Source organism: Branchiostoma belcheri, unplaced genomic scaffold (genome assembly GCF_001625305.1).
Source record: "Branchiostoma belcheri isolate BF01 breed outbred unplaced genomic scaffold, Haploidv18h27 scaffold68, whole genome shotgun sequence".
Classification (NCBI taxonomy): domain Eukaryota; kingdom Metazoa; phylum Chordata; class Leptocardii; order Amphioxiformes; family Branchiostomatidae; genus Branchiostoma; species Branchiostoma belcheri.
In genome coordinates this window covers 50,857-59,777 of record NW_017804331.1, presented here as the reverse complement: position 1 = coordinate 59,777, position 8,921 = coordinate 50,857, and the positions used below count along the sequence as shown (strand labels likewise).

Sequence of the window (8,921 nt, the reverse complement as noted above, 5' to 3'; positions counted from 1 at the left end):
TGTCAGCAACTTTCCTCCTCGTCAGCAACTTTCCTCCTCGTCAGTCACAACTTTCCTCCTCGTCAGCCTCACAGATTTTAGTCTTATTTCATCCCTTTTTACTGTGGAAATCAATGTTTCGGACAATGTTTCATACATGTGAAGACATCAAAGTTTTAACACTGTTTGGGGGTAAAAGGTGGTACATGTGTTATTTTTCTTACTTAGCTAGGTTTGCTGGAATTAACATCTGACCAAGTTTCACCCATATACATGTACTACAGAAGCAGAGGTGGACACAGACAGGAACAATGAGAAGATCCAAGATGACAATCGTTCCCAGAAACTCACCAAAGAGGACCTGGCAGAGATGGCCAAGCAGGGGGCGAAAGGCGAGGTGGGAGAACTGTTGTACAGTGTTGTACCGTTGTTGCGCATTTGTTGTACCGTTGTTGTACTGTTGTTGTGCAGTGTTGTACCATTGTTGTACAGTTGTACTTTTTTAGTCTTACTACTTGTTGGTGCAGCATGAGATCCAGCTTTATTTGTCCTAGAGGCAAATTTGTGAGTTGATCAGTCGACACAATTACAGATAAAGGAGCAGCTAATAGTAATAAACAACAGTAGTATTGTTGTCAGATAACTGTCCAAACTACCAACCTGGTGGTGTCACTTATTTTGAGTGCAGAAATGTGATGTTAACGTAATACTTTAATTTTCAGGAGATTATCGAGAAGCTGGCACAGAACAATGCTAACTTTAAGGAGAAGACAAGTTTCTCTCAGGCCAAGTATCTCAGGAAGAAAGGCAAAAAGTGAGCTATGTTTCCTGGTTACATGCTCTAACATTTAGTGCACATAAGTTTATCATGCTCTTTGTAATTAGACTGAGTATTGATCTGATGAATAGCACCCTGCATAGAGTGAAAGCTGAAGGCAATTCAGGATATCTGTATCTGTATCGGTATAGCCGGTATAACCGCCCTTCGGCGTAACACACCAGCTAAAGAATATGGCTTTGATGAAAAGAATAGATTTATTTGTACATGTATTTGTGGCATATTGTTTCCATTCCACAATGCTCTGTTTTTATTCCAGGTATCTGAATTATATAATAATCCATCGACCCACCCTTCGTCTGCTGTGCAACATGTACATGGCGAAGTCACCTTCCAAGATATGGTGAGGACTGAGTCACTGACACTACTTAGTATTACCAACACTACTTAGTATTACCAACACTACTTAGTATTACCAACACTACTAGTATTACCAACACTACTTAGTATTACCAACACTACTTAGTATTACCAACACTACTAGTATTACTAGTATTACCAACACTACTTAGTATTACCAACACTACTTAGTATTACCAACACTACTTGTATTACTAGTATTACCAACACTACTTAGTATTACCAACACTACTAGTATTACCAACACTACTAGTATCACCAACACTACATGTACTAGTATTACCAACTTTGAAAGATATCCAGAGATGTCTGCATGTAGTGTATACTGTCACTTTATTATTTATGTGAATCTGTCCTCTGTCGTACCACAAGCCAGAAGATTACACATATGAGCAATTTGTATGAGTCTTTCAGCCTGTCTATTGCATCAAATAAGTATCTTTATTTTTGCGTATGTCACTTACATAGCTGCAGCTGTACCAATAGTTCAGTGAAGAAATATCTGAGCTGTCCAAACATATCCTATTATCTGGGCCTTTATCTCTGTTTATAGATAATGTAATTGTTGCCCTTGTGTTCTGTGTCCACCTTGCAGCCACCTTCGCGTGGACACGTTGAGCCAGATGCTGACTGTGGGGAACGTCCACGCACATTCCAGGGTCGTGGTGGTGGACAGCTGCCAGGGGCTGGTTCTGGGGGCGGTCATGGAGAGGATGGCAGGTTTGTTTGTTTGTTTGCACATTCCAGGGTTGTGGTGGTGGACAGCTGCCAGGGGCTGGTCCTGGGGGCAGTCATGGAGAGGATGGCAGGTTTGTTTGTTTGTTTGTTTGTTTGTTTGTACATTCCAGGGTCGTGGTGGTGGACAGCTGCCAGGGGCTGGTCCTGGGGGCAGTCATGGAGAGGATGGCAGGTTTGTTTGTTTGTTTGTTTGTTTGTTTGTTTGTTTGCACATTCCAGGGTTGTGGTGGTGGACAGCTGCCAGGGGCTGGTACTGGGGGAAAGGATGGCAGGTTTGTTTGTTTGTTACTGTAACAATAACTGTTTTACATAGATTTTACCACACATCCGAAGATTCTGTCAAGGGATTCAACAGTAGAAGAGGAAACGGGACTCGAAATAAAGTTCCTATTGTTGCAGGACTTGGTACTCTGGTGCAGGTGTGTCATGGAGACTTCCCGTTCAGACATGTTCCTATTGTTGCAGGACTTGGTACTTTGGTGCAGGTGTACCATGGAGACTTCCCATTCAGACATGCCTACGACGCCTTCAACTTCCCCGCTTCATTTGACGAGATGCTGCTGCCATTTCCCATGAGTCAGCTGGGCTGTCTGCACGGTCCACAGTCAGCACAGGAGGGTCAGGGGTCAGGTGTCAGAGTACAGGAGGGGCTACGGCCTGGGGGTCAGGAGTCAAATGGAGAAGACTCCACAGGACAGGAAGCTAGGAAAGAACCAGGTGTGGAGGGACAGAAGGCAGATTCCATATCAGCACCAAGGACAGACCAACTGTTAGCACAAGGAGGCAGTGAGGCAGATGGGACGTGCACAGCTGACAAAGCCAGTAGTCCTGATACGGAAGCCAACGTGAAGGCAGAAACACTCACAGACACTGCTGATGCTACTGGCTCCACTAGAAAAAGGCTTCCATGGAAAGAATATAAAAAGGTATGAAGTTATGTAGGTAACAAAGTACAAAATGTACTTTCTACAAATTCTACAAATGTGGAGTCTAATGCATTTATTGCTTCTGAATTGTGTAGAGAACACGCTTTTTGTGTAGCCTTAATAAGGTCCATCCGCCACAAAACATTCTTCATTTCCCTGCACTGACAGGATCCTGCCCGACTGGAGAGACAGAGGGAGAGAAAGGAGAGGATCGAGCAGGCGAGAGAAGTTCTACAGCAGGGCAACATGGATGGGTAAGGCATAGGGGCACAGGGCAACATGGATGGGTAAGGCATAGGGGCACAGGCAACATGGATGGGTAAGGCATAGGGGCACAGGCAACATGGATGGGTAAGGCATAGGGGCACAGGGAACATTGATGGGTAAGGCATAGGGGCACAGGGAACATGGATGGGTAAGGCATAGGGGCACAGGGAGCATTGATTGGTAAGGCATAGGGGCACAGGGAACGTTTGCCCCTATGTCTTACCCGTCCATGTGTGTTTTATCTGTCCTGTTGCTGGCAGGTTGCTGATAGCGTGTTTATCTGTCCTGTTGCTGGCAGGTTGCTGATAGCATGTTTATCTGTCCTGTTGCTGGCAGGTTGCTGATAGCGTGTTTATCTGTCCTGTTGCTGATAGCGTGTTTATCTGTCCTGTTGCTGATAGCGTGTTTATCTGTTCTGTTGCTGGCAGGTTGCTGATAGCGTGTTTATCTGTCCTGTTGCTGATAGCGTGTTTATCTGTCCTGTTGCTGATAGCGTGTTTATCTGTTCTGTTGCTGATAGCGTGTTCATCTGTCCTGTTGCTGGCAGGTTGCTGATAGCGTGTTTATCTGTCCTGTTGCTGGCAGGTTGCTGATAGCGTGTTTATCTGTCCTGTTGCTTGCAGGTTGCTGATAGCGTGTAAGTTCCACCCCAGCCGGCTGTTGGAAGCCCTGCTGCCCTGCCTGGCCCCGTCCCGTACCTTCGCTGTGTACTGCCAGCACCGCGAACCTCTGGTGGACTGTTACACTCGGCTCAGGACCAGCGGGGGAGTCCTCAACCTCCAGCTCACAGAGACCTGGCTTAGGAACTTCCAGGTAGGCAACAGGCTGCATTAGAATCAGTTTAGATCATGCAGGTAGTTGGGTTGGTATTGCAGTAGTTGGGTTGGTATTGCAGTAGTTGGGTTGGTATTGCAGTAGTTGGGTTGGTATTGCAGTAGTTGGGTTGGTATTGCAGTAGTTGGGTTGGTATTGCAGTAGTTGGGTTGGTATTGCAGGAAACTTTTGTGGTCCGTTACCGCCCCATAGAGTGAAATACCCTTTTATTAACTTAGGCCACAGCAAGTAAATTTTATGGATGACATCATCCTCAAACTCCAAATCTAATGCGGCAAAAAAACAAGGCTGGCCAAAAAAAACAAGATTCCTAAGATTTCCAAATTCTAATTAATACATCATAAACATTCGTCGATGAAGGTTAGACATCCAGGTAATACGATACGCCAAAAAACAGTTACTCAAGCAACTGGATATGATTTTGAAAACGTCAGACGTTTCAGCTAGTATCCACTAGCTTTCGTCAGTGACTGAGAGACCAGAGGGGAAAGCAGGTTTATAAGTACAACCTGTTGATTGATATGCAAATAAAGTGAAGACAAATTTTGGGAAGTCAAAAAAGGAACAAAAGTCAGACAAGTCAAGACAAGATGATGCAAATTAGTCTGAAAGCTCCTGTTATACAGAACAGGAGCTAAACTTCAACATAGCCACTAACTTCAAACCTCACTCAACCCTCAGACAAAGACTGGTACACCCTAAGGACCGACCTCACAAAGGTACCAAGGCGAATGTTATTTACAGACTCAAATGTAAGGAGCCCAACTGTAACAACACCTACATCGGAGAGACAAGCCGACCGCTCAAAGTAAGATACAAAGAACATTGCCGACCTAGTGCCAACGGCTACTCCTCAGCTATTTTCCACCACCTACAACACAACCAGGGTCACTCTTTCAAACTCGAGTCCACGGATATCTTAGACCGCGAAACACGCTGGTGGGAACGGGGTGTTAAAGAGGCAATATATGAAAGAATGTACAACCCCACCCTCAACAGGGAAGGGGGGCTACGGGTCGATCTTTCCGGCACTTGGGATTTGGCACTCCCAGCCCTGAGGACAGACAACACTTAAGCTCCTGTTCTGTATAACAGGAGCTTTCAGACTAATTTGCATCATCTTGTCTTGACTTGTCTGACTTTTGTTCCTTTTTTGACTTCCCAAAATTTGTCTTCACTTTATTTGCATATCAATCAACAGGTTGTACTTATAAACCTGCTTTCCCCTCTGGTCTCTCAGTCACTGACGAAAGCTAGTGGATACTAGCTGAAACGTCTGACGTTTTCAAAATCATATCCAGTTGCTTGAGTAACTGTTTTTTGGCGCATCATAAACATTGTTATGAACAAGAAGTGATACCTATATTGTGAAAAGTTTAATGCCAACTATTACAATATCCATTTGTCATTCAAACTTTGAAGAATTAAAAAAAATCAATCATTGCACAAATGGTTTTGATCCATGTGAATTCAGGAGGCAACAGAATTTTATTTTATTTTTTTAATCAGGCTTCTGTCTGGGGGAGTGCAATCACCAAGTGGATGATATGAGATTGGTTTGGAAGGCCTCTGGGTGATTTGAAGTGAATCACCAACTCCAGTAAAAAAAAGTTTGCTCTCTAAAAAGTTCAATATCTACTGCTAGTCTTCACTATTCGCACATATAATTATTAATGCTGACTAGATCATAATTTACTTTTCACACATAGGGAGCTTTCTAAAATGTATTATTTTACTAGTGTTTGTTTGCCAACTCTGACTGAAATGATTTGATATTGCTGGCCAAAAGTTGCACTCCAGGCCTGACAGCTGTTGAATGGTTTGCAGATCCTCCCCGGCAGGACCCGGCCCGACATGCAGATGAGCGGCACAGGCGGATATCTGCTCTCAGGCATCACTGTTGCCACGGAAACAGACTCGGCCTCCAGCACCACAGAACCTCCCGTCACCGTGGCGACAGACTCGGCCTCCAGCACCACAGAACCTCCCGTCACCGTGGCGACAGACCCCGCCCACAGCACCACAGAACCTCCCGTTACCATGGCAACAGAACCTCCCGTAAAGAAAATCAAACTAGAAGCAGACTGATGTGTTTACAGACTGCAACGCTTGGTTATTTTTCTCACATGGAAATGTAACATTACATTGCAGTTAAAGTTGGACATAAGGACAGTCTTGTCAAGGATAGTTTCTCATGTATCAACGATACGAGTAGCTATAGTAGAAGAGAAGGATACTGTAACAGTCACTTTCTCTCGACTATTTTTTTGTAGTACGCTGATACATTTCATAAGTTTGAATGTCCCTGATGTTACAGAACAACACTTATGTCTACTGCCGATATGCACATTAAACTTTGAGAAAAATATGACATGCTTTCAGCATTCCCGCCATACAACAATTCAGTCCTCTAGACTAAACTAAATGTGTTCCTTTTTGTGATCAAAACAAGTCCATCTCCTTCCTGGGATCATCTGGCAGAACACTGATGGAATCCTCTCCTGAGCCACACAGCAGACATGTCATCTGATACTCCTGTAGTGTGGAACATGGAATATGACACTGTCATCTGATACTCTGTAGTGTGGAACATGGAATATGACACTGTCATCTGATACTCCTGTAGTGTGGAACATGGAATATGACACTGTCATCATTAATTATACATATTATATTAAATAAATTGTGAAAAGTGGCCTTTTGTGTCAGACTAAGGACAGCCATGTGACATCTTTAGACTGAATTCCTGTATCGTTTGGCAGTTCAAAGAAAGCATCACACATTCTGTACCCATCTCCTATTGTGTGAACAGAGCACCACCAACAGACACAGGCCAGGGTTTCACATGCCTGATCAGCAACATGTCCCAGCAGTTGTGCTTGATTGAGTTGGCAGCATGCACAGGTTTGGTAACCTGGCTTCATGCTGAGGCCTTACCTGATAGCCTTCCTCCACACAGAATCTGTACTCGTGTTCTGCTATCACATGGTCACAGTTCTGGCACAAATCTATACAAAACAAACACATGGTCACAGTTCTGGCACAAATCTATACAAAACAAACACATGGTCACAGTTCTGGCACAAATCTATACAAAACAAACACATGGTCACAGTTCTGGCACAAATCTATACAAAACTAGAGTTCCACGATCTCATACCTTCGCCAAATGATGTTAGCTTTTATGATTAAGAAATTATATATTAATCCCCCTAATTATGCAAATAGGATCCTCAATTGCATGAATTATATCTGTTGATCAAATTCTCCACCAAAAGACAGTCTTATCTTAACAAAGAATGCCATGATGACATTTTCTCATAAATTATGCAAATGAGGTCCTTATTTGAATAAGTTATGTTTAATTATGTTCACCTTAACTTAACTTTCAAACACCCCAAGTATAAAATTCCAGGCAGTTACCACTATGCAATTATAATATTTTCTCATTAATTATGCAAATTAAGTCTTCATTTGCATAATCGATATCTGCCTGTGTATCTCTCATTCTTAATAACATATGTCACAAGCTTGAACTTCCTATTATGGAATGCAGCTGATAAATAGAATTTCCTCATTAATTATGCAAATTACATCCATATTTGCATAATTGTAATATCATTATGTCAAGCATCACTCAAGCTACCTACATACCAAAAATCATGATGATCCATCAATCGGTTCTTGAGTTATTCCCCTTTAAACATTTGTCCTTTAAACCCCCCTGCAGTTCTAGAGCAAGCAACTAGGGGGCTCAAACTCATGTCACTTTGTCCCCAGCACAAGAGCTATCTACCATCTAAATTTCGTCACCCTAGCATGTCTGGATCATGAGATATCAAAACCGGAAGTTCTGCTGCAGTACCATGACAAGCCGCCAGGTGGCCCAAAATCCAATCATTTTGAGGTCTCATCAAGCCCTACCCACCTACCAAGTATCAAGACAATCCATCAAGACCTTCTCAAGTTATCGTGTTGACAGACAGACAGACAGACACACACACACACACATACACGAACGCCCCTGAAAACATAACCTTCTTGGCGAAGGTAACAAACACATGGTCACAGTTCTGGCACAAATCTATACAAAACAAACACATGGTCACAGTTCTGGCACAAATCTATACAAAACAAACAAACAAACACATGGTCACAGTTCTGGCACACGTCTACACAAAACAAACAAACAAACAAACAAATATGATCACGCACAAACATGTTAACGTGGAAGGTCAATGCTCTACAGACCGTGTGATTTTATGATACTATAGCAAGGCTAGGATACAAGTGTTCTTATTTACTCAACCAATTCTCACCTAAGTGTGCTGACCTTCAGACACCTTCCTCAGAGCTTCTGACTGGAGTTCTGCTTCTCGCCGCTATATCAGTATATGTTAGTGATGAGGAAGGTGTCTGATAGACATCAAAACATCAGCACATTTAGGTGAGAATTGGTTACATGTATCCTATACTCAACCAACCTGATGAAACTATTTTCGGAAATATAGCAAGGCTAAATTACAACGACTTATAACTTATCCAATGGTCAACTATGACTTATAGCTTATCCAATGGTCAACTTACCACTATCATTGCAAATTAACAGTCTAGGGAAGGCAAATTAACTATTGCAGTACTGAACGTGCGTTACGTTGGTATGTGATGACTTGTTCTTGCTCCTCCTCCCTCTCTTCTTTGTTGTGGATTTTGATCAACTCTTTTTTGTTACAATGTGCACAGGACGCAAAGTTCATCAGGTAGGACCCACTCTCCAGGCACGTGTGGCCCTGGAAAACAGCAGCAAGTTACTAGACATAATTCATGTTGTAAAAATTATATCAAGGGTCTCAAATCCAAACCGCTTCCTACTCAGCCCTGGTAACATCCCGGCCGTCTGCTAGCCTCTACCAGGCACCGCGGATAGCTATTATTAAGTATATTGTCACTGGCCATACATAATTGTCCGATAGTATAAA

The 8,921-nt window shown here is 43.0% G+C and overlaps 3 protein-coding genes across 5 annotated transcripts in view; 1 reads left to right on the top strand and 2 right to left on the bottom strand.

Annotated features, from left to right (window-relative positions):
* Positions 1-6,043, top strand: part of LOC109483983 (tRNA (adenine(58)-N(1))-methyltransferase non-catalytic subunit TRM6-like) — a 13,844-nt gene extending 7,801 nt beyond the window's left edge. The window contains exons 2-9 of the mRNA XM_019787138.1: positions 264-376; positions 702-793; positions 1,077-1,160; positions 1,773-1,897; positions 2,381-2,841; positions 3,010-3,095; positions 3,732-3,921; positions 5,770-6,043. Coding sequence (XP_019642697.1) covers positions 264-376; positions 702-793; positions 1,077-1,160; positions 1,773-1,897; positions 2,381-2,841; positions 3,010-3,095; positions 3,732-3,921; positions 5,770-6,030 — 1,412 coding nt within the window. The 3' untranslated portion in view covers positions 6,031-6,043. The remainder of the gene's footprint in view (positions 1-263; positions 377-701; positions 794-1,076; positions 1,161-1,772; positions 1,898-2,380; positions 2,842-3,009; positions 3,096-3,731; positions 3,922-5,769) is intronic.
* On the bottom strand, positions 6,033-8,898 carry LOC109483982 (protein Churchill-like). The gene is made up of 4 exons (XM_019787137.1): positions 8,854-8,898; positions 8,597-8,732; positions 6,880-6,950; positions 6,033-6,477 (listed from the first exon to the last, which is right to left on the bottom strand). Exons 1-4 carry the CDS (start codon positions 8,896-8,898, stop codon positions 6,385-6,387), a joined length of 345 nt encoding a protein of 114 aa, XP_019642696.1. The 3' UTR covers positions 6,033-6,384.
* LOC109484026 (protein Churchill-like) overlaps positions 6,033-8,921 on the bottom strand; it is a 6,106-nt gene continuing 3,217 nt past the window's right edge. For 2 of the 3 annotated variants that reach the window (XM_019787195.1, XM_019787197.1), the window contains exon 5: positions 6,033-6,368. The gene's annotated coding sequence lies outside the window, so the exon portion shown is untranslated. Of the gene's footprint in view, positions 6,369-6,651; positions 6,657-8,921 lie in introns of all 3 variants that reach the window. The other variant, XM_019787198.1, reaches the window with a different exon arrangement.